A 25,237-nucleotide genomic window follows, 5' to 3' on the forward strand; every position below is an offset into this window, starting at 1 on the left:
ATCAAGAGTGGGGCGCTTAACCCACTGAGCCACCCAGGCACCCCCAACAGTTACCCTTCGTAACTCAACAGGTCATGACTGATAAACAACGGAGACCAAAGGCGATGAGCGAAGGTCAAACTACAAACACAATCAGAGGAGACTGTCCTCCTCCAGTATCCTTGGGCGTTTACTAACGTCATGGGGAACACAGGTGGGCACACGGCAGCAACAGCACACGTGGAGACACAACTTTCAATAATAAAGACCGCAAGGAGGGGCAGGGCGGAGTCGGGGAATTCTAGTCTCTGCACCAGAGGACGAGATACACGTACAGACCACTGATCGGCCCTGGGTCCAGAAGACATCGTCGTGGAAATGAGACACATTTTATAGAACTGTACAGTCTTTTCACGTCTGAGATAGCAAAATATATTTCATACAGAAACTGGGGGTGTTCAGGAATGTTTTATCTTGGGTGTTCATATCAGCAGCATGCAGTGGAAATAAATACAACAGAGATCCCTATTACAGACGAGGCACTTCTGAGGCACAAGCAAATTTGTAACAAAAACTGCCGTCCAGCCCTGACGTTTTATGTACAAAATAAATGAGGTGCTACGCCTGAAGGTTCTCCAACATTCTTTACACTCATACATCACGTTTCTTGCCCGTGTGTCTGACCGGACTTACAATAAGATATGAGGGAAAATCGCGTGATTGTGTATTCAGGGTTTCTCCCCAGTGTGCATCTTCACGTGCGCCCGCAGGTTTGTGGGGTACCTGAAGGCCTTCCCACAGTGCGGACATTCGTAGGGTCTCTCCCCCGTGTGTGTCCTCACGTGCGCCCGCAGGTTTGCGGGATACCTGAAGGCCTTCCCGCACTGCTGGCATTCGTAGGGTCTCTCCCCCGTGTGCGTCCTCACGTGGACCCGCAGGTTTGCGGGACACCTGTAGGCCTTCCCGCACTGCTGGCACTCGTACGGTCTCTCTCCCGTGTGCGTCCTCACGTGGGCGCGCAGGTTCACGGGATACCAGAAGGCCTTCCCACACTCCTTACACTCGTAGGGTTTCACTCCGTTGTGCTTTCTCGCATGTACTTGCAGGGAGGAGTGACAACTGAAGGCTTTCCCACAGTGCGGACACTCGTAAGGTCTCTCCTCCGTGTGGGTCTTGACGTGCGCCCGCAGGTTCGCGGGATACCAGAAGGCTTTGCCGCACTGCTGGCACTCGTAGGGCTTCTCTTCACGGTGCGTTCTCACGTGCTTCTGCAAGGACGAGGACCAACGGAAGGCCTTCCCGCACTGCGTACACTCGTAACGTTTCTCCAAACTGTGTGCTCTCACGTGACCTTGGAGGGAGGAGTGACGCGTGAAGGCTTTCCCACACTGCTGGCATTCAAAGGGTCTCTCCCCCGTGTGCGACCTCACGTGTTCCTGAAGCGACGTGGAACTACTGTACGCTTTCCCACACTCCTTACACACATAGGGTTTCACCCCACTGTGCATCCTCACGTGCCTCTGGAAGTATCGGGGGTGTCTGAAAGCCTTCCCACACTCCTTGCACTCATAGGGCCTCTCTTCGCTGTGCGTCCTCACGTGCTCCCGGAGGGATAAGGAACAACTATAGGCTTTCTCGCATAACGTACATTCATAGGGCTTCACCCCACTGTGCGTTCTCACGTGTCTTCGAAAGTATTTGGGACAACTGAAGGCTTTCCCACACTGCTGACACAGATAAGGTCTCTCTCCAGTGTGCGTCATCAGGTGTCCCTGCAGGGATGCAGGGTACTTGAATGTCTTGCCACACTCCTTACATTCATAGCGTTTCTCTCCAGTGTGTGATCTCATGTGTTCTCGAAAATATGAGAGGCAACTGTAGGTTTTCCCACACTCCATACATTCATAGGGTCTCTCCCCAGTGTGAGTTCTCACATGACGGGTAAGGTAGGAGTGATACAAGAAGGTTTTCCCACACACGTCACACGCATGGACATTCTGTCCACAGGGACCTTGCACGTGACCCTGAAAGGAAGACGTGCAAGTGAAAGCTTTTCCACATTTCTTGCACTCTAGAGATATTTTACTACTGAGACTCTCCGCGTATGTGTCAGATGCTCTCCCAGCGTCCTGACCTTCATAGGGTTTCTCTACAAGGTCTGCATCCACGTGAGTGCTGAGGCTCGAGACAGAGCTGCAGGCTGGGCCACACTCCTCACCAGGACTAGGTTTGAGTCCTGGGTGAGATCTTCGCAGTTTCTCAAGGAAGGAACCATCTGCGAAGGCTTCTCTACACTTAGCACATTCACAGGATTTGCCTCCAGTGGGATACCCCTCATGCACAGTAAGACTTGTAATCGGGTTCAGGGTTTCTCCACATTGATCTCCTTCAATACGTTCACAGACACTCTCCACCAAAGGACTTCTGTTCAAAATAGGAAGGCACACGGTTAGGGGATGACGCTTATAAGTGATCTCTTTATTAATGACCTATTGATGTTTGTTAATGATTATCGGATTACTAGTAGCCATTTTCAAGGAATGGGCATGTTGGTGGTACCGCCTATACTGCTGTAAAGTGGAAGAAGTTACGTGCTCAGGAGAAGGGCCCAGAAATGCCCTGTCAGGATTTCTTACATGTGGGTTCTCCCGATAAACGTTTTGAACTCAATTATGTTTCTGATGATCAATATCTACATCACATTTATGAAGATATTATATTGTATAATTCCAACTACACAATTACGGGGCTAGGTTTATACTTTTTCTTTAATTCCAAGTTAGTCGATCAATCTGGGAAGATCCCCCTTTCTCCTACGGGGAGAGGCACTCACCTCAAACGCCTCTCCTGGGATTGGGACTGATCACCAATGTTATGAAACACCAGGTTTTCTCGAAAAAGAGCCCAGGGATCATTTCTTGTAAATCTTACTACTTTCTCTTCACTGGATAGTTCATTCTCCAAAATATTCAGCTGAGTCCTTGATCCACAAGTTTTAACTTGAGTGCAACAATCTGCAAGAATTGGGAGCATAATTTAAATTCTTGGGAATGATCTGATGTGTAAAGGTAAGAAAACAGACCATATGCAGATTTCTATTTATATACTGATCCCAAATGTGAATGAAGTTCATCAGAATGAATGGACAGGTGACCAAAGGAAAATTCTGAGGACCCTAGTGATTTGGGGCTTTGGCAATAATGGGAAAAGTGTCTACAATGGAAGCCCATTCACTTAGAAATACTTCAAAATAGATGGTGACTAACGTGGAAATAGGTATTATCAGAAAAGCAAAGTAGGGGGCGCCTGGGTGGCTCACTCGGTTGAGTGTCCGACTCTTCATTTCGGGTGAGGTCGTGATCTTGAAGTCCTGAGATTGAGCCCCGTGTTGGGTGCCTTGTTGAACCTGGAGCCTGCTGGGGATTCTCTCTCCCTCTGTCTCTCTGCCCCGCCCCCCCCCCTCATGTTCACGCTGTCTCTCTCAAAATAAACACATATTAAAAGGACAAAAAAGAAAAAAGAAAATTAAAGAAAAGAAGGAACTGGGCAAGATACACACATCCACACGCTACCTGTGTAAGAGGTTCACCACATGCATGAGGATGGATGAAAAGTCCAACAGGAAAGCAGGTAAATGACAACGACCACCCTTCTCAAACAAAGACTGAGTCTTGTTTCTAATGGGTGTCTCCAAATGCCATTCTTTTCTCCAGAACCTGGTCCAAACGAGGGTTGCTGGACTGTTCCGAAGGCACAGAGGCCCTCAGTGAAGCCCGCCTGCACTGTCCCAGCTGCCATTGGGAGGGTGGGTGGTGTGTGTGGCTGCTGGTCCTGCCCCTGGAGGACAGCTCGGCAGGAGGGAGGATTTGAAGAGCAACAAGCAATCTGGAAGACGGGCTGTTTAATTTGGTCTTCAAAGTCACCGAAGATGACGAAGTGTGAGTTTAACTGCAGGATGATTACCATGAGACAGGTGTATTAACCAGTGTATCTTCCACAGAGCAGCACTCTCTGCCCCAGAGCAACACTGGAGACCATCCCCACACTGATAAAATTAGAGAGTCTCAGACTTTGATTAAGAGCAACAAAACTTTGTGTTCCTGGAAAAGGTATGTGACTCCAGGTAGGCTCCGTGAAGGCTTGGACCGTGTCTGTCTCTTCTGCAACGCACTCCCATTCCTCGGCCCCAGCAAAATCGGACAATCGTAAGAAACATCTCTTCCCTAAAAGACTAGTGAAGGTATGGAGCCATCCTTACCCACGGCGGCCAGGTTCCTGCAGGTCTCCAGCATCACATCTCTGTAGAGCTTCCTCTGACCTCGATCCAACAAAGCCCACTCTTCCGGGGTGAAGTACACAGCCACATCCTCAAAGACCACAGAGGCCTGAAACATACCACACACTCTATTGCAGCAAAGTTCCATCATCACCCATGTGTGTGGGAGGATGAAGGGTGACAGGCGGGGAGCTGCACTCCATTTCTAGGACCCCTGAGTCACAACAGAGGGTGAGGACAACAGCTGACATGGACTTACACACACCCAATTTACTGGGTTATTTCTACGGAGACACATCTGAGCAGACCAGCACTGTACAGACTGAAAAGTGAAATATTCACTCGGACAGCACACAAATCGGAGGACACACGTTTGGCTTGCTCAAAGACGATTATGCCTCGTCAGCTCCAAGAACTGGGACCAGAATGTCAGGATGTTGTGGACACTTAGATTCCAGTGCCGCTCGATGTGAGGAGCTCTCGCCTTGGAAGGAACAAGTCAAGAAGCCTGGTGGCGTCCCCTCTCTTCCGACAGAGGCAGACATGACCCTTTCCGCGGATTAGATGGACTGTGGGCATGGGCAAAGGCCTGGGCCCGGGTGCCTGGCACACCTAGTGTGCAAAACGAGTTCTGGATGCTGAAGAAACTTGGGCGTAAGCAGGGCCTCTGACCCAGTGCCCAGAATTCAAGGAAAAGGGCACCAGAAGGAAGAGTCCCTGAAGGATTGATGGGGACAGATCCAGAGACAGCTTTAACAGAGAAAAAAAAACAAGGCTAATTCATAACTTTAGAGGAATAAGGGTTGACACCACGCTCATGAAACACAGAGTAAAAAAATTATTTTTTTTAAAAATCAGAGATTGCTTAAGCAAAAACTATGTTCTCAAAACTTAATGAGAGAGAGAGAAAAAAAAAAAACCCAACCATATCACCTAGAAGAAAGGAAATTCTACTTCAACTGTAGTTGTAACTGGGGTTTGCATATCACACACCTGTTAAGTCTTATATTTCAAACATTTCAAAAATGACAATCATAAAAAATAAGAGACAACAATATAAAGAAAAATAATATGATTAAATAATGGGTAAAGAAAGTGAGTGGACACTTCTCCAAAGATATACAAATGGGAAACAGGTCGATGAAAAGATGCTAGACATTCGTCACGCGGGACACGCGCCTCGAACTACCAGCAGAGGCCCCTTCGCACCCACCACACTGGCTATAAAGACGCCCCGGGAAGCGCTGGCGAGGACGTGAGCAGGGCGCATTCTCCTTCGTTCATCCTGCTGCGGATGTAAGAGGGGGCGGCCGCCTTGGAAGAGTCTGGTGGACCCCCAACACGAGCAACGTGGAGTTCCCACCCAACACGGCAGGTCCGCTCCTCGTATCCACCTGCCCCAGACCCGGGAGGACGAGCGCCATCACACACACGCGTGCGCACGCGCTCTGCTCTCGGCACGACTCCCGATCGCCAGCGATGAAAACCACCCAGAGGCCCGGCACCTCTTCCAGGCTGAGTAAAGGCGACACGACTGAAGTGGAGTCAGGAGTCCACAGGGGAAGCTCCCCAACCTGCCGCTCAGGGCCAAGGGCAGACACAACACGGAGAGACGCACCCGCACACCCATAATGCATCACTGCTCATGCAGGAGGAAGGAAGATGATTTCCTGGGGTGGCAACAGCCCAGCCAATGAGAGACAATCATAGCCCAGCCAATGAGAGAGAGCCAGGGCTCAGCCAGTGAGAGCCACAACCCAGCCAATGAGAGACAGCCACAGCCCTGCCAATGCAGGATAGTAGCAGCCCAGCCAATGAGAGACAGTCACAACCCAGCCAATGTGGGACAATCACGGCTCAGCCAATGAGAGAGAGCCAGGGCTCAGCCAGTGAGAGAGTCACATCTCAGCCAATGAGAGACGACCACAGTCCAGCCAATGAGAAGCCACTACACATGAAAACCCGTTTGCTCAAAAGGACTTCGTGTTTGGGACAGCCCCTCCCAACGGCCCCGTCTCCTCTACAAAAGAGTGTTCCTCCCTTTCTTTTCCAGATTTTCCTGTTCTTTTGCTGGGGCTTCACATGTCCCAAATCATAATTCTCTGCTATTCCCAGACAAGCCATTTTTGGGTTTATTTTTAAGGTCAACAGTGCATCACGATCAGCCTTGTTCATGACAATTAAAATCAACTCCAGTTCTCTTTAAAGAAAATTGTCCACCTGTAGATATAGAATCCACCCGGGTAGCATCTAAGTTTATGTTTATTAAAGGGCAGAGCCAGTTATCTTTCCCTTTTCACTAAGAGGACAGGGATAGAATGGTAAAATATGTCTACTGCAGATTTAGTTTGGCAAACGGCTCACACACATCCTAGATGAGTTACAAAAATACCACTAAAATTCTGTTTTGATTTACTGATTTTTATTATTAAAAATTTTTTTTTAATGTTTACTTGTTTTTAAGAGAGTGAGCATGAGCAGGGGAGGGGCAGAGAGAGAGAGGGAGACCCAAAATCCGAAGCAGGCTCCAGGCTCTGAGCTGTCAGCGCAGAGCCTGGGGCAGGGCTTGAACCCACGAACCATGAGATCATGACCTAAGCCAAAGTCAGACGCTTAACCGACTGAGCCACCCAGGCGCCCCATTATTTATTTTTTGAAGTAGAGTCCATGCCCAAGCGGGGCTTGAACTCATGACTCTGAGATCAAGAATAGCACGCTCTACCAGCGAAGCCACCCAGGTGCCCCAAAACCACTAAAATTCTTGATTTTCCATTCTGGCAATGCAGGTTCCTAAATAAAACCAGAAACTAACTAGGTTCTCCTATTCTTGCAGAGGGCCAGGACACTGGAAAAAAGACCACTTGCTACCAGTTTAAGTGCTCCCATACCTGCATCCCTCCAGCCGGCCTTTCCAACGTCCTCCTTCCTCATCCCCAGTGACGGGGCTCTAGGGAACCACAGGGACTCTTCCCAGTCCTCCCTCATAAGCAGCTCAGAGAAACCATTCTCCACATCGGGAATGAATCTCTGTCCTTGTTGACCGGAGAGCTACATTCTCGGTGCCCAACCCCTTGCTGTAAAGTAGCCTCTGCCTGGAAGGACTAAAACAGTTCCAATGGGGGGGGGGGGGCGGGGGGGGGGGGAGGCGGCATCTCTAGTGAACGTTAACAGGTTCCTGTCTCTGAACCCACTCCCCTTTGTCTAGACCCTTTGAGAGATAGTTCCTACACCCCTATTCGACAGAGGAAATAATTCCAGAATCTGAAAACAGTAATCGAAATAGCCAACCAAAGGAAATACATGGCCATTCCACATCGTTTATCTGCTCTATCTCGGACGCACTGTAATGGACCTGGGGTCACTGATCATTTGTCTCTGTTGGATTCCCTACCCTCCTCTTCCTGGGCAAAATCCTTAAGCGATATTGGCAGAATCCACAGTGTATCTCCCATCAAGATGAAAATAGATCTCTCAAAGGACCTCCTTGCAATTAATCAATACCTATAAATAAAGAAACTCTTGGGGCGCCTGGGTGGCTCTGCTGGTTAAGCGCCCGACTGGATTTCAGCTGAGGTCATGATCTCACAGTTCGTGAGTTCGCCCTCCACGTTGGGCTTCACCCTGACAGCGCGGAGCCTGCTTGGGATTCTCTCTCTCCTTCTCTCTCTACCCCTCCCCACCCCCCCCTCCCCTGTGCGCACATGTTCCCTCTCTCTCTTTCAAGATAAATAAACATTAAATTTTTTTTTTTTTATTAAAAGAAAAAAGCTCTTTAAGGCATCAGGCCCATAATAGAACATTACAAGCCTCAGAGGCCCATCATCCTCTACACTAATCCCTGTAATGGCCTGTTTTTACTGGTGTGAAAACCCCACGGCTGAAGACGGAGGTTTGTCTGGAACCTCTGAGCAACATATGCCATTGTTAACCCTTGGCACCCTGTGCTTCCTAACCCCCATAAACTACCGACCCAGTTCCTACTGTATGCAAATTCCAGGAGGAATACATGACTCCCAGTTTTTATCAATAGAATAAAAAATTTGGAGGTGCCTGGGTGGCTCAGTTAAGCGTCCGACTTCGCTCAGGTCATGATCTCACGGTTCGTTGAGTTCAAGCCCCGCATTGGGGTCTGTGCTGACAGCCCAGAGCCCGGAGCTGGCTTCGGATTCTGTGTCTCTCTCTCTGTCTCTGTACCTACCCCACTTGTACTCTGTCTCTCAAAAATGAATTAATGCGGGGCGCCTGGGTGGCGCAGTCGGTTAAGCGTCCGACTTCAGCCAGGTCACGATCTCGCGGTCTGTGAGTTCGAGCCCCGCGTCAGGCTCTGGGCTGATAGCCTGGAGCCTGTTTCCGATTCTGTGTCTCCCTCTCTCTCTGCCCCTCCCCCGTTCATGCTCTGTCTCTCTCTGTCCCAAAAATAAATTTAAAAAGTTGAAAAAAAAAATTAAAAAAAAAAAAAATGAATTAATGTTAAAAAAATTTTTTTTAATTTTTCCCTGAGTCTGAAAACTGCCAATATTCGATTAGCTACTTTCAGATCTAGGGTCCTGGTTCGGAACCATCATACAATTTGGAATTCCCACATCACTTCTGCCTTCCCAGTTGTTACGTGCCAAAACGTTATAAAAGTGACGTACCCACGAGGAGATAATCTCCAACGCTTACTATCTTCATAAATAGGGACTGGAGATGAGAAGTGCCTGACACTGCTCCCCTCTAATCTTTCTTGTTACTCAAATGTCACCTTAACGAGTTTCCAACTGCTATGTGGTTTCCCTATGACGTGGGACATGACGATCAGGAAAGATCCTTCGTGGCACCAAGGAACAAAACCACTAAATATGGAAAACTGCCTCTTAATGATGCATTTAAGAAAGGGTCTCTATCAAAAGGGGAAATTGTGAGAATTAATACAGGGAAACCTCGTGAAGAATGGAGTCAGGAGGCCAGCAGGTGGAGTTCTGACACCCTACTACTCATGGTCAACTGCAGACCCAACAAGAGGAGGACCCTGCGGTTACAAGTGGGCATCACTTTACTAGAGCAACAGGAGGAAGATTATTTCCCGGTGTGGTGACAGCCCAGCCAATGAGAGAGTCACAGCCCAGCCAATGAGAAGCCGCAATACTTCCGCGTCCAGCTTGCTCCAATGGACTTTTTGTTTACGACGCCCCCCTGCCCAATTCCCAGTTTCCTCTATAAAAGAGCCTCCCCTCTCCTCTGCTCTCTGGCTTGCCTTTGGTCTCGTTGTAGCCTGCTTTTCCGAGTTGCAATTCTCACCTATTCCAGGATGAACCCATTTTTGCTGGTAAAATTAATGGCAGTTTTACTTTGAAGGTCAGCAACCCATTTCAAAATGACCACCGTGTATTCAAACAATGGGATGTTATTCAGAAATGCGCACAACGAAGTACTGATCCAGGTACTGATTCGCAAAATCAATGAACCTCGAGAACGTTAACAAACTTCACGAGGACACAGAGCAGGATATCATTTATACGGAAATGTACAGACTCAGCAAATCAATAGAGAGAAAGATTGAGAAACTGTCTAGAACCCAGGGCAGGGATACACTAGAATGGGGATGACCACCCACTGATGCAATTATCTTTATGGAATGATTAAAATGTTTTAAAATGAGAAAGTGAGAATGGTTGAACAGTTCTGTAACTGCAATAAATGCCACGGAATTTTTACTTTAAGCAGATAATCTTCATGGTACGGAACCTACACCTCCATGAAAGCTGTTTTTAAAAAGTCATAGAAGCTAAAAATATATCCTTCTTCATCTTTTGGCATTTGTGATCAATAACAATAGAAATCGGGCCAATTAAAGGAAGTATGAAAAAGAAACAAAATTACAGTTTCGGAGATTAAGCAGATTGAGGAGACACTACAGGTGTTTTGGAAGAAAAGGAACGAATGTGAACCAACTGGTAACATACCTGAAATGATGCAAGGGAACAGAGCATCTGAGGATGTCCTTGGTCATTAAAGAAATGAATCCCGTAGATTCAACTACCCCCACACTCTACATGCAAACCTCAAACACTGCGTGAGCCAAGCACCAAGTATTTTAACATCTGTGATTCCCAACTGCAGAAAGGAATCACAGGGCATTACCAACACAGGAAAAGAATAACTTAAATAGTATTAAAACGCAACATGCATACACGCTAATCCTTTTTTAATTCTTTTTTAGTGTTTATGTTTTCATTTTTAAGAGAGAGTGCGAGCGGAGTAGGAGCAGAGAGAGAGGGAGACACAAAATCCGAAGCAGGTTCCAGGCTCCGAGCTGTCAGCACAGAGCCCGACGCGGGGCTCGAACTCGTGAACCACAAGATCATGACCTGAGCTGAAGTCGGAGGCTTAGCCAACTGAGCCTCCCAGGTGCCCCAGACTGAAGTCTTTTTAGAAGGAAACCTTATACATAAATGTAGAAATAACCTTTGACAGCAAAACCAAGCCTATTTTATTCCAGAAATGCAACACGGATTAAACACCGATTCTTCAAGAAGTACAACTTATGCCACTAATGGAAAAAAAAAAGACAAACAAACCCCAGGCTTCCAATCCATACAGGCTGAGGACACGCCTGCCTCACGTCACCACACACGAGTGACGACTGGCTTACAAACCAGATGGAAACATGCACCGTCAGAAAACCATGGTGTCCACACTAAATCTAGAGCCGACTCCCTATTTGGTGGTGAAATGGGAGATCGGGAACAACTTGCTGAGGATGCATATGTACATGCCTGCGAGGGCTCGGCCAGCGCTGCAACCAAAAACAAGGAATTGGTGGGGGCGGCCGGCGGGGCTCAGTCGGTTAAGTGTCCGACCCTTGATTTCGGCTCAGGTCATGATCTCACTGTTCATGGGTTGGACCCCCACGTTCAGGCTTTCTGCTGTCAGTGCGGAGCCTGCTTCGGATCCTCTGTCTCCCTCTCTCTCTCTGCCCCTCATGCTCTTTCTCTCAAAAATCAAACATTAAAAAAAAAAAAAATCTGCCAAATGCATGTGAGGAGAAGGGCTGGTTCCCATTTAAAACCTGTCCCCGCTGCATGTACCACCAGGATGGGAACGAAAGGTGCCTTCACAGGTTACTTTGCATGGTTGGAGACCAAGAGTTTAATAAATCCCTCTTTATCTCCTCCTCTGCACTTTTAGCTGTTAGATAAGTGAGGTTTTCTAAATTGATTCACATGAAACCACATTTCAAGCCTTATTTCTTGTCTGAGTCTTCCCAAGCATCCAAATGTGCTTCTCACCCTGAGCTACCGGTAATGATAGACGGAGAAATCTCTCTACTGCTCAAGTGCAGTACACGCTTGATGTTTTGTAATCGTTTAGAGAGCAAACTAACAATGTAGTTTCGCCTAAGGAGAATATTGTAACCGAAAAACACTTTTTCCTTTACTCCTAACTCAAATGAGTGTGTAGCTCACGCCCGAAAAGAATAGAAAGATGATCACAGAAACGGATTTTTAGTTTGCAGGAGGCAAACTCATATAAAAAGAAATCTCAGGGTACAATGAGTCACTAGAAGCGAGCAGTTGAAAATTAAGTGTTAAAAATACTTTCTAACATTAGCCTTTATAACTATTAAACTAATTTTCCTTAAGTCCTAAGATATGTCTTGTGAAGGGTATAAAGTAACTTAATGGAAAACCTACAAAACGTCATTCAGTGACACCACAACACAATGAGATAAATGAAGAGATGCTGTGTGTCTTCCAAAATGAGACCATAGTATCAACTCTCCCAAAACATCAAGAGATTTTTTAAAAAATCCCATTAAATCTGCAATCAGGTTTGTTTGTGGCTTTGTTATGGGATTTATTTCTGTTCTCTTTGAACTTAAGATTTTGTTTTAAGTCATCTCTCTGTCCAACGTGCAACTCCAACTTATAACCCCAAGATCAAGAGTCACATGCTCTACTGACTGAGCCAGTCAGGCGCCCCAAAGGACACTATTTCTCATATTGCAATGTAACACAGATTTCTCAGAATAGGGGAGATATGTTACAGAACTGGTGGGACTTTGCCCAATAGAAATCAGTTTTTAAAGTACGTGAATATGGGGCGCCTGGGTGGCTCAGTCGGTTAAGCGGCCGACTTCGGCTCAGGTCATGATCTCTCAGTCCGTGAGTTCGAGCCCCGCGTCGGGCTCTGTGCTGACAGCTCAGAGCCTGGAGCCTGTTTCAGATTCTGTGTCTCCCTCTCTCTCTCTGACCCTCTCCCGTTCATGCTCTGTCTCTCTGTCTCAAAAATAAATAAACGTTAAAAAAAAAATAAATAAATAAAATAAAATAAAGTACGTGAATATGAAAACATGAGAAAACTCTGTTTAGAATCGAGTGGGGAAACCAGCAGGGGAAGCTCTCAAGCCCTAAACCTCACCATCAAGAACAGGACTTTGCAAGTCTACATGAGGTATATTACTGTCCCAGGAGTAGGAAGGAAGGGTTTTCCTGCCCTGGCAACAGTCCAGCCAATGACAGACAATCACAGTCCAGCCAATGAGAAGCCACTACACCTGATTCCCCTAGTTTGCTCCAATCGTTGTTTAGTTTCCCACAGCCCCTCCCAATGCCCCTCCCTCTCCTCTAGAAAAGAGCGTTCCTCCCTTTGTTCTTCCGTTTCTTCTCCAGACTTGCCTGTGGTTTTGCTGGGGCTGGCGTGTCCCAAATTATAATTCTCTGCTATTCCCAGGTAATCCCATTTTCGCTGAAAAATAACTGGCAGTTTTAATTTTTTTAATTTTTTTTTTTTTTTTGAGAGAGAGAGAGAGAGAGAGTGAGAATACGCAGGGGAGGGGGAAGAGAGAGGGAGACACAGAATCCAAAGCAGGCTCCAGGCTCTGAGCTGTCAGCACAGAGCCCAACAGGGTGCCAACCCCTTGAACCACGAGATCACGATCTGAGTTCCACAGACTGAGCCACCAAGGCACCCCTGATGGTTTCATTGTTAAGGTTAACGTTAGTGATCCCAGAGAAGACCCCAACCACTCCAGGCTGGCGAGCAAACAGGTGCAGGTCCCACAGAGCCCAATGAGCTGTTTTCTCCCCAACCCTGAAGCGGAGGTTAAGTTTTGTGCTGGGATCAGAGCCCCACTCCCTGGGTCTGCGCTCTCCTGTGTCTGTGCTCTCGGGGGATTATTCGGAACCTGTTTTAGGGGCTTGTCCTTTCTCAGAGAACTCATTTTTGTTCCGACTACTTTCCAGAACTGGACTGTTCCTCTTGGAACCGTGCCTGTTGGAAATGAGCTGGCCCTTCGTCTGATTTCTTCTGGAACAAGGCTACTCCTGTAGAGACCAGTGTCTATAAACTTTTTTTCTGGTCTAGAGAAAACTACCAAGAAATGGATTCCAATTATCAAAGCGCATGGAGGGGGGACCCAACTGGGACCCTGGCCAATCTTAGGTTTAAAAACCATGGTGCGTCCTTGTGCATTTCTAACAAACTGACCAACTGAACAAATATAATTTAGAACTACAAGGGCCTTTATGGGGACTTTCGATCTCCCCAAACTTGTTTTATTGAATACTGTTAGGGAAAAAAATTAAAAATTAAGAAGGTAGGAAAAAAGAAAAGAAAGGAAAAGAAAAGGAAAGGAAAGGAAAGGAAAGGAAGGAAAAGAAAAGAGAAAAGGAAAAGAAAAAAATTAGGAAGTCATGAATCCAGCAAACTGAATTTGATACAGATTTTATTCAGTACCTCAAGACTTGCAAATATTGGGGCGCCTGGGTGGCGCAGTCGGTTAAGCGTCCGACTTCAGCCAGGTCACGATCTCACGGTCCGTGAGTTCGAGCCCCGCGTCAGGCTCTGGGCTAATGGCTCAGAGCCTGGAGCCTGTTTCCGATTCTGTGTCTCCCTCTCTCTCTGTCCCTCCCCCGTTCATGCTCTGTCTCTCTCTGTCCCAAAAATAAATAAACGTTGAAAAAAAAAATTAAAAAAAAAAAAAAAGACTTGCAAATATTTTCAGGATCTAAGTGTACCTCTTTGCAAAAGACTATTTAAATTGAACCAAGGCAAACAACTGAAATATGACAAATGGCTTCCGAAGGGTCTTTCTCTCCTGCCCGGCTTCACTCTACACCCAGGACCTGCCTCCAACCACTTCCCTCGACATGCTCTGAACTTCCCTTTTTTTCTGAACCTGCCCTTGATCCCTCCTTACCTCAACCTGTTAACCAGGCCTCTTTAAGGTAAAGCATCTCAAGATTTGAAACCCCATGTTTCTCATGTTCCCTGGATTAAGGCAGAAGTTTCCAGAAGTGCCCGGGAACCCCCATAAGCTCGCTGAAGAACATAACACGGCTATTCAACTTACTAACATGGTTTCCCAGATTTAGATCAATTAGTCCACATGCGTGTTGCTGGGGCCCAGGCCACACATGGGATGAAACTAACCCGAGAGAGACAGACGCCCATTTCTGGAAAGATGCTTATGACACTGGCTGGTAATCCCCACCAAGCAATTAAGGTACTTTTTTTTTTTTTTAAGTTTTTTTTTATTTGCAAGTAATCTCTACACCCAATGTGGGGGCTTGAACCTACAGCTCTGAAATCAAGAGTCACACACTCCAACAAGTGAACCAGCCAGGTGCCCCAACGGTAGCTTTTCCGAAGACTGGACGAACACAAAATTCAGGTTTCCACTCAAAAGCCTGATGAATCTGTACGTGGCTATTACAATGGACTCCAGCTGGTCTTTTTTTTTTTTTTTTTTTAATTAATTTTATTTTTAAATTTACACCCAAGTTAGTTACCATCTAGTGCTATAATGATTTCCAGAGCAGATTCCAGTGATTTATCCCCTACGTATATCACCTAGTCCTCATCCCAACAAGTGTCCTCCCTAATGCCCCTCGTCCATTTAGCCCATCCCACCCACCCACAACTGCCCCAGCAACCCTCAGTTCTCTGTATTTAAGAGCCTCTTATGTTTTGTCCCCTTCCTTGTTTTCATATTATCTTTGCTTCCTTTCTCTTATGTTTCTCTGTTTTGTATCTTTCATTCCTCATATGAGTGAAGTCATATATGTGTCTTTCTCTGATTAATTTCGCTTAGCATAATCCCCTCCAGTTCCATCCACGTAGTTGCAAATGGCAAGACTTCATTCTTTTTGATTGCCGACTAATACTCCATCGTGTATATATACCACATCTTTATCCATCTGTCCGTCGATGGACATTTGGGCTCTTTCCATACTTTGGCTCTTGTCGACAGTGCTGCTATCAACATGGGGGTGCATGTGCCCCTTTGAAACAGCGCACCTGCATCCCCTGGATAAATACCTAGTAGTGCAATTGTTGGATCATAGGGCAGTGCTATTTTTAACTTTGAGGAACCTCCATACTGTTTGCCATAGTGGCCGCACCAGTTTGCGTTCCCACCAGCAGTGCAAAGGGTTCCTCTTCCTCCGCATCTTCGCCAACATCTGTTGTTGCCCGAGTTGTTTATTTTAGACTTCTGGTCTTTCTTCACATGTGGAATCCACCAGGCAGCATTTAATGGGCTGGACTGGAATCTTTCTGTTTAGTTAAAAGCACCAGGATGGGCTGAGAAACCTTGTCCCCTGCATATTTAGTTATTTTGACAAACTAGGCCACTGACACCCCACATGAAAGAAAGAGAGCTAAAATTCTTCATTTTCACCTCGGGCAACTGAAGCCTTCTTCTAGAAGGGGCGCCTGGGTGGCTCAGTTGGTTGAGCATCCAGCTTCAGCTCAAGTCATAATTTCACGGTTTGTGGGTTTGAGCCCCGCGTCGGGTTCCGTGCTGACAGCTCAGAGCCTGGAGCCTGTTTCAGATTCTGTGTCTCCCTCTCTCTGCCCTCCCCCACTCACACTCTGTGTCTCTAAAAATAAACAAACATTTAAAAAAAAACCCACCAAATACCTCCTAGTTTGCACTATTATTGCCAACATCCAGGACTTGTGAGGGAAGGTTATCAGCAGCCTGAATGCTCCAGGTGGGAGCCCTCCTCCCGGGCCCTCCCAAGCCCTCCTCATGCCCGATGGCTGGGCTCTAAGGACCACAGGGGCTCTGCCCCAAATTCCCTCCTGATCAGCTTGGAGAAACCACTCTCCAGATGGGGAGGGACTCTCTCTGTGCCGCCTGGCACGGGACCTACACTGTGAAGCAGGTCCCGCCGCAGAGAGCTCACGGGGCTCCAACAGTGGGGTCTCTAATGAACCTGCACAGGTTCCTGCCTCTGAACCCGCCCCCTTGTGTCTAGTCCCGTGTGACAGACACACCATTTTCACGTTAGTTCCTCCACCTCTAGTCATTCACTGCACGGATCCTCAGAAGGGATCACGCTGGAATTTCATTCTCCCACAAAGGGGAAGTAACTCTAGAACTGGATGAAGGTACTCAAAATACCTAACCAGGGGATGAAATGCCCCTTGAACATCTTTTTTTTTTTTTTTTTTTTTTTTTTTTGGACAGGGGAGGAGCAGAGAGAGGGAGACACAGAATCCGAAGCAGGGCCCAAGCTCTGAGCTGTCAGCACAGAGCCCAACGCGGGGCTTGAACCCACAAACGGCGAGATCATAACCTGAGCTGAAGTTAGATGCTCAACCACTCAACTGACTGAGCCACCCACGCGCCCCTGAACATCTTTTATTTAACCCTTGGCACGCCATCATTCCCAGCCTCCAACACTACTGACATCCATTCCCACGGAAAGCAGCTTTTTGATATAACTACCCTATGCAGTGCATTTTCATATTCCAGTAGGGATGACCCATGTGTCCGCTTTGATTTGAAAGGAATAGAAACACACCAGGGCACTCACGCCCAGGGCGGCACAGGCTTTCTTGCTTTTCTTGAATCTCAAAAGCTGGTCTGGATGATGGAAAATTGCTGAAGGCTCTGCTCTCTGATGATATGTAGATGGTTTCGGTCTCTGCTCCCCTTCTCAGACCGCTTCCCGGGAAGCCCGAATCCACCTGTTACACCTTTTGGCCTTGAAAGGACAAAATGTCTCTAAAGAAATATTGCAGGTTGCTCAAACTCAGGATCGATACGTAGGGCGTCTGATCCGGGAATGAGCATGACACGTGGACCCACGTGAAACCCCTCGTGACTGCTTAGCACGGACACGGCACCTTCTGACTCCCCCTGCAAACAGGAAGCACCTCTCACTGACGCACAGGTTCCATGCTTTACTGACGACTCTTATTTACAAATTGAAAATGGCAAATATCGTGCTGGGGATGCGACTCCAAGTCCCTTGAGGTCACTGAGCAGCACTTTACCTTTGGGCTACTTCGGCTCAACACGCTGAACAACTGGCCCTTCCTCTGGCCTTGTACCTTCGCCAAGGGTAAAACCACAAATGTTTATAAGGCCAGTCGCCATGCCTGTAAGGGAGCTCATGACCTTGGACTATTAGAGAGACAAGATGTCCTTACCCACATGGGAACCAATTAAAAATGGCTCCTCTGTCCCAATTTGATTAGATGCCCTACTTGAACTGACTTCTCTGGCATTACGAAGGGTCCTGGCTCCAGATTTGACTCCCTGGAGGCCAACAGAAGCCATTTTTGCTGATATTTTTTCCCAAACAAAAACAAACTCGAAAACAAAAAATGAAAAGCAACTCAAGAAAACCGAGAGGCAAACCTCTGTCTTGGTCCAAAGGGATGTTCTTCCCAAATAATACTTTAGAGAATTGCTAAGAGATACCCAACAACCGGCCCCATGAAGGATAAGCAATATTGGAAATCTAGTCACTGTGACTTCAATAAAAAGGGACAACTCTGGTTTGGCCCAAATAACAATCTGGCCCTTCCAGAGATGCTACCACAGCCCAAACTCACCACTACACATGCGTGAAACCACTGGCCCGAAACAACACAATATGTTCAATCCCAAGATTCATAAATGCACAGAAAGTGCCTACTCCCTGGTCCCACCTGTCCAAGTACAACCCAGGGACGTCTGTTAACACGAGCGGATTTCACACAGCTCCCTCTCTCACGGACATGAATACGGTTTAGGCATGGCTTACATGTTATCTCACTGGACAGAAGCCTTCTCTTGTAGATACCCCAGTGCTTATCCTGTGGCTGCAGTGCTGTGAGAACTTGCTGTCTCACCTGGGGAACACACCTCTCACTTCACAGGGATCCAGGAACCCAGCTTACCAGCCAGGTGCTTCGACAGGTCTGTTCTGTTCAGCCCGTTTTACACCTTCGCTGTGAGTACCGTGCCCCATACGCAGGCTCAGTTGAACACATTAATGGCACTGTTGACACTCAATGGACACACTGTGTAGAGACCCCCTGACACACACACACACACACATGCGCACACACACACACACACAACCACCATGTCCGAAAGCACTGAGGTTGGTCCTTCGAAATCTCACATCCACCCTCCAGGGCCTTCAGCCTCCCACCCTGATATATCACAGCACGTCCAGTGCAGTGACCCCTGCTCCTTTGACCCTCACGTAGAGGTCAATGTTGGAAAGGAGTGATCACCTGACAGTTTTATTTTTAAAGTCATCAGTAATTAGGGGCACGTGGGTGCCTCAGTCAGTTGAGCGTCCAACTTCAGCTCAGGCCATGGTCTCCCAGTTTGTGGGTTTGAGCCCCGCATCGGGTCCTGAGCTGACAGTGCAGAGCCTGCTTCAGATTCTGTCTCCCTCTCTCTCTGCCCCTCCCCTGCACATGCACTCTCTCTAAAAAATAACAGTAAAAAAAATTTTCAAGTTATCGGTTATTAGAACACTTGGCATTAACAGGAAGAAAAACACCCTGATGGGCAAAGGGAATGTACAGATACGTGCCCCTGATTTATGCTGGTGGATATATACCCAGCAGGTGCCCTAGGACAGCAGCAGAGACAGGGACACTGGGACACACGGGGCCAGGGAAGACCGGTTTTCTAAAGGGTAAAGACAATCATCAGCGTCATGGACAGTAACTGAGTCCTGTGGATTTAACTGTCGTGGAAACGAGTGGAACACACAGAAAGTTCCAGCACGTATGATTATGACCTGAGCAACGGAGGAGTTTTCTCACAGAACAAAAGATGGTCATCTACACAGGAAAAGACCGGGAAGTTCAACTCTACTAACAACGTGAAGGATCCATCCACGCAGACAACACAGAGAAATGATACACCCTGACCTGGAGAAAACACAGCAGGCAGAAATGAAACAGACAAATGTCCCCAGGAAGTGAAGGAAACAGATCATCAGGAAGAAGACACGTGAGTTACAGGAGACAACACGCTGGAAACGCTTCCACGGAAGAGGGAACCCCACACGTGACAAATGCTCAGCCCTGGAGGAATCAGATAAACCAACGTGCGACGTCCAGGAGACCCCGTGTCATACACTCGAGCTGGACGCCATGAAGTCTCAAGTGACGGGACCCAAAACCGACATGTGGTTCACACTCCGCACCCCGTTCCTACTAACGTGTAACTTACGAGCTACAACATGCAATGTCCCCCCAGCGCAGAAGGACTTACGAGGCTTTCACCCTGGAGACAAGACCACACTGACGGCAACAGCAGAGCCCACAAAAGGAAAACATGAACTGGAGACCCCACGCCCCACCATCCCGGGACGGAGGGCTTCACCGGACACACTGAGCCGCAAGCACCCACCCGAGAGGCACAGACGAGCCCTGGGCAGCCACACGTCACCGGTGGCACTGCTGACATTCCCCTCTGGCCCCGCAACAGAGATCAGGTCGAGTGACGCCTGCTGGGGGGTGACGACACGGAAAGCTGCCAGCACAAAGAGGTATGGCCAAGGGACAAAAGTCCTAAGTGTCACTCACACTGGATTCCCAGGGCAGCGAGAGCCTCTCCAGGAACAACGGGCCGAGCACCAGAGCAGGAGCCGTTCAGATTGGTCACCCACGGCGCCCACACCACACATGACACCCCAGTGCAGAGGGTGACACCCAGTCCCCCCATGAGCGCCAAGCTCTCCCTGCTGACACCGGTCCTCTGGGATGGAAGGAGGGGACCAGAGACCCCTGGGAACTGAACTCTGAGCTCCACACACCCTGAACCCCCTCCTCTGGGGCCACAATTCTCACCAGAGAGGAAACCCTCCCAGTTTAGGATCTGAACCCTACACGCTCTGTGTTCATGACCCTTCCAATGGCACTTGACCCCGAGGAGCCTTCCCTCAGTCTGGCCTGCACAGACTTCCTGTTTCCACAGATCCCACTTAACCCCACAACCCCTTGGATGATGCCAACACCGGTCCTCGGGAGACACCCCAGGGCGGCCCCAGCCCCTTCCCCACTGGTCCCCATTGATCCTGGGGGCTGGAGGCCACCTGCAGGCAAGCGAGACCCTACCACACCTTCCCTCGCCTCCCACCAGGCCCACCTTTGGGGGTGGCCGGTCCCCAGCCCAGAGGAGGCCCCAGCTTCCAGCAACCCGGGTCATCCGAATGACACGGGGACCCCAAGCTGCTGTGTGGACAACCAGGTGCAGAATCACGGCTTCCACCCTGAGGTCAAGGCCACAGTGGGAGGGGTGGTCTAGGGCTCCTGTGTGGTTTCACAAGCATGGAAGCTGTTTATCCCTTTGAGAGAACGGGGACCTGGTACCGTTAGAATTGAACCCGTCTCAGTTCACAGAATTTGTGTGCGTCTCTGACACCGGCAATTCCCAGGGGACAGATCAGGAAGACAGTTTTCCACCTCTGGACCCTGCGTGGAACCGTCACCAGCATTTGGATGAATCCTCTGATCCATGACTCCACCCACCTGCATGAAGGTGTGGAGCCCCCTGCAGAACCGCCCCCCCCCCCCAACCCTCATGGAGAAGGACAGTTCTGTCCGGAGACACTTTTCCCCAGGGGACGCTCTCTGGATAAAGCCCCCAGTAACCCGAGTCAGCGGGGACAGGAACGACCTGACACACTTACTACCCTCTGCCCTGAAGGGGAAGAAAGGAGGCAGAAAGAACTCGCATTTTACACCTGCTCAACACAAGGCTGGCAGAGGACAGAGCCATCAGTGCTGAGCTGGACAGGGTGACAGGTCCTGCTCACAGGTGACATGCAGACGCCTACCTGAGCCCTGAGCTCCCAGGAAAACCTCAGTGGAAGGGAAAGGCACTCCCTCCCCCACCCTGTTGGGGTCTGGAAAACAGCAGGCTGCACGAGGGCCCCTCCCCCATCAGACCAGAAGACTCACAGGACGTCCCCCTGTTCACCCACGACAGGGCCACGCGCAGACCCCCACACCCACACTTTGTGCCTCATCTGTGATCAGCTCAGCTGCTTGTCCCCGTGACCAAGGGGCACAAAATGCTGGCTGGTCCCACTTTGCTTTGGCTTCTCTCCTTCCTCCAGACCCCTGAACGTGGGCTTGCTCTCAGCCTGAGCCACACACAGCCCCTCCTGGGGACAGGGGGACAGGCTGGCCTCAGGGAACCACCACGTCAGCACCACACCTGCTCATGCTTGGTTTCTTTCCTCCTCTCCTTTTACACAACTCTTGAGACACTCACAGGTCTTATACTCAGTGTCCTCCCTGTCGACGTAGCCCCTGTCCATAATGCAACAGCCCCCCCCCCAGCTCCCCCCCGCCCAGCCCTTGCCCCTAATGCAACAGCCCCCCAACTCCCTGCCCGGCCCCTGCCTCTAGTGCAACAGTCCCCTCCCTCCCAGCCTTTGCAATCATTCTTCTCAATACCGGTCTCTCCTCCTCAATTCGGATTCTTCATTTGCACTGGTCTGACCAACTGTCGGCCACCGCCCCTTTCCTACCCAGTTTATCCAGGCCACTGTCCTCCCCACAGGCCCCTGACATTGCCTCCCCATCGGCACGTGGACAGAACAAGCCCTGAGTTGCCCACCTGAGCAAAGAAACCTCTGAGCACAGGGAGCCCGTTCCTGTCCAAACACCTTTCGGTCACTGCTCCTCAGACAGAAAGCCTGTTTCTGAGTATTGGAGGTGCTGGGGGTGGGGGGAGTCTCCGAACCCAGCGTCCTCTGCAGCGGTCTTCGGAATGTTACAAACAAGACACCAGAGCCAAAATGGAGTCCCTCATACTAAGCTCCTGGTCACCAGACCAAGAGTTAACTTAATTGCAGTTTTGGCCTCTCCCAGAAATGGAATCTTAAACCAGTCAATCAGGAACGACCTGGTCAGCCCTGGTGAGGTCGCCGGGCTGCTAGACCCCTGCCCTCCCGGAAGGAAAGGTGACCTCCCACCACCCATCCACTTTTTGTCTAACAGAACTTCCTGTCCCCACTCCTCCCGCCTGTGAGCCCTTCATTTTGCGCAGCTCCTCCGAGCTCCCTTGTATCGGCGAGATGGCATGCTGCCCGATTCATGAATCATTGAATAAAGCCAATTACTCAGCTGAATTTTGTTTTTTAGCAAGAACAAAGTCTCCTTAACCAAGTATGGATTTGATTTTATCTGTCAGGTGGGGGGCGGGGGTCTTCCACCTCGGCCACCCCCACTTGCCCCCGAGCCCTTGATCGCCGGCGCTGGGGTCCTCCCACCCTCGCTTCGGACCCCCGCCCAAGGACGACCCGGGTGGGGACCGGGAAGAGGAGGAAAGGGCAGGACGCTGCAGCCCCACTCCCGGCCGAGGGCACAGGCTCGGATTAGGACCCCCAGGGGCGGTGCCACCTGGGCCGGGGGCCCCCTCCAGCCGGTTCCGGCCGGTTCGAACCAGCCCCTCGGGGCTCCGCCCAAACCCGCGCACTCACCATCTCGCAGCCCGCTCCGGACTGTCCCGGCGTCCAGGCAAGCGGCTGTACGACACCGACCGCGACACCGAGCTAGACGCCGCGCGAGGCAGGTGCGCTCCGACGCAGGGCAGCAGGGCAGCGAGGGACTCGCCTCTGGAGCGTGCCCGCCCCCCGTCCTGATTGGACGGCGCTACGGGACCATGCGTCCTGATTGGTTCGTCTTCCGGACCCCGCCCCCTCAGAGACCGGGCCTGCGGTTGCCCACCCACAGTGCCTCCGCGCCTCCGCACCGCCCCTGCCCCCCCTGATTGGACAATCCTCCCAGATCCTGCCCCTTGCGTCCTGAGTGACAGGTCATTCGGACACACGTGTCTGGCCAGCGTGGGCTTAGAGCTGAGACCGCTCCCTGCGGTTGGACCTCCGGCGCCTGCAGCTCGGCCACCCATCCTGCCTGCGTCCTCCTCCTGGACCGTGAGATCCTGACTCAGTTTCCCTGCGGAGCGCCCCTTGTCGGGAGCTTGGACAGGAGGGGACAGACGGGAGGGGCTGGTGAGCCCTAGGGTCAAGGGTTGGCGCGGGGGCGAGGTGAAGAGCGGATCTGTGACTTTTGTTTAAGAACAAAGAGCCTCCTGGCGCCTGGGTGGCTCCGTGGATCCAACCTCCGACTTGGGCTCAGGTCATGATCTGGCTGTTCGTGAGTTCCAGTACCTTGTCGGGCTCAGTGTTGACAGCTCGGAGCCTGGAGCCTGCTTCAGATTCTGTGTCTGCCACTCTCTATCCCTACCTTGCTCAAGCTCTGTCTCTCTCTCTCTCAAAAATAAGCAAACATTTAAAATATATATATTAAAAAAGAACAAAGAGCCTCAACAGTAAGGGCAGAGCCAGGGTCCGTGGGTTTTGACCTGTGACCTTTCATGCTAGGAGGCCCCGCCTCCTCTCCCGTCCCCCACCTCTGGGACTTGAGGTCGGTCAACCTCACCCCTCAGCACAGCCACAGGGGTGGGATGTTGGCATTCTCAGACCTGCGTTTTACTCTTTTCAGCCAAAAAGCCCACAAGACTGTAAAGCAACCCAAAGCGTTTATTTGGGGTCTTAGGGATTACAATCCGGAGAGCCAGAGTCAAAATACAAAGCGTGCTCCAAAATGCTAACAAGGAGAGCAGGCTTATAAAGGCAAAAAATACAAGGTTACATAAGTTGTTTTGAAAGAATTATGATTGGTGCTGGCAGAGTTTAAACTGACTGTCTAATACACGATTGGCTACTTGGCTAACAGGCATTACATGATCTCTATTTCGGTCCCCAGTAGGAGGAAGTGTTCCAGGAGGAGGTGGAATTGCAATTGACAAAAGTCAAAAGTTCACGGTGTTCCGAAAATTGAAACAGGGGACGTGCGCAGTCCCTGCTTCCTGAATGTCCTTCCGACTGTATTTTGAGTGACTCTTTTAGGGCTATCTTCACTGAGTCGTCTTTCACACTCTGCAAGGAACTGTTTTTCAGATCTCTAGCGCATTTTGTAAAATTAAAGGCTACGATATCCTGAAGGCAATTGAATTCCTATTTTAACTGATTTAAAAGTAATAAAAGCCGAAAAAAATGAAATGAAATAAAAGCATTAAAAGCTGAAATAAATTTATGTTGGACCTGAAACACTAAATACATCAGCAGCATGTAATACGACTGCTCATTTCAAAAATACCCGCCCAGCGTTGGGTACAGAAGTGTAAACTCCAGCATCATCGACCCTGTTACTTACAAACATAATTATAAAAATTAATTTTCTCTGTTTTGCAAAAAGGTATTATTCACTTTCATAAAAATGAGTGTTCAGGGTGTTAAGAAATAAAATTCATCTCAGCACATCTGAATATGTAATTTGGCTTTATTTCACGATTCATGAATCAGACTACATCTCATCTTACAAAGGAGCTCTGAGGAACCACACAAAATAGAAGCCTTTCTTCAGAAGAAGGGGATGGGGAAAAGAAGTTTCCAGCAAAGGCTGGATTGTTTCAGGCAAGGTCACCTTCCTTTGGTGGAAAGTGTGTGTATCAGGCAGGTTATCTCACTGGTGCTGACCAGCAATTCCAGACTGACCGGTGAAGTTCACGTTCCTCAAGAGAGGCCAAAACTGCAATTAGATAAGGTATTAAATCTCCCGGTGCTGATGTGGGACTTAGCACCAGTGACTCCATTTGAGATCTGCTGTTTCCTTTTTAAGAAGAGGAACATAGGGGCGCCTGGGTGGCTCAGTCGGTTAAGTGTCCGACTTCCACTC

At 49.2% G+C, this 25,237-nt stretch overlaps 1 protein-coding gene and 1 long non-coding RNA gene across 3 annotated transcripts; one reads left to right on the top strand and one right to left on the bottom strand.

Annotated features, from left to right (window-relative positions):
- On the bottom strand, positions 1 to 23,063 carry LOC102960389 (zinc finger protein 77-like). 2 transcript variants are annotated; one of them, XM_042977712.1, is made up of 4 exons: positions 22,978 to 23,063; positions 4,238 to 4,364; positions 2,813 to 2,993; positions 1 to 2,403 (listed from the first exon to the last, which is right to left on the bottom strand). In XM_042977712.1, the coding sequence occupies exons 1-4, from the start codon at positions 22,978 to 22,980 to the stop codon at positions 708 to 710; spliced, it is 2,007 nt and encodes a 668-aa protein (XP_042833646.1). In that variant the 5' UTR covers positions 22,981 to 23,063; the 3' UTR covers positions 1 to 707. The 2 variants fall into 2 exon arrangements, with proteins under 2 accessions (XP_042833646.1, XP_015399415.1); XM_015543929.2 differs by lacking the exon at positions 22,978 to 23,063 and having other exon boundaries at positions 4,238 to 5,152.
- Positions 12,560 to 13,693, top strand: LOC122236527. The gene is made up of 2 exons (XR_006214569.1): positions 12,560 to 12,970; positions 13,483 to 13,693. It is a non-coding gene; the product is annotated as an uncharacterized LOC122236527 (long non-coding RNA).
- Positions 23,064 to 25,237: the final 2,174 nt, after the last annotated feature.

Source organism: Panthera tigris, chromosome A2 (genome assembly GCF_018350195.1).
Source record: "Panthera tigris isolate Pti1 chromosome A2, P.tigris_Pti1_mat1.1, whole genome shotgun sequence".
Lineage (NCBI taxonomy): Eukaryota > Metazoa > Chordata > Mammalia > Carnivora > Felidae > Panthera > Panthera tigris.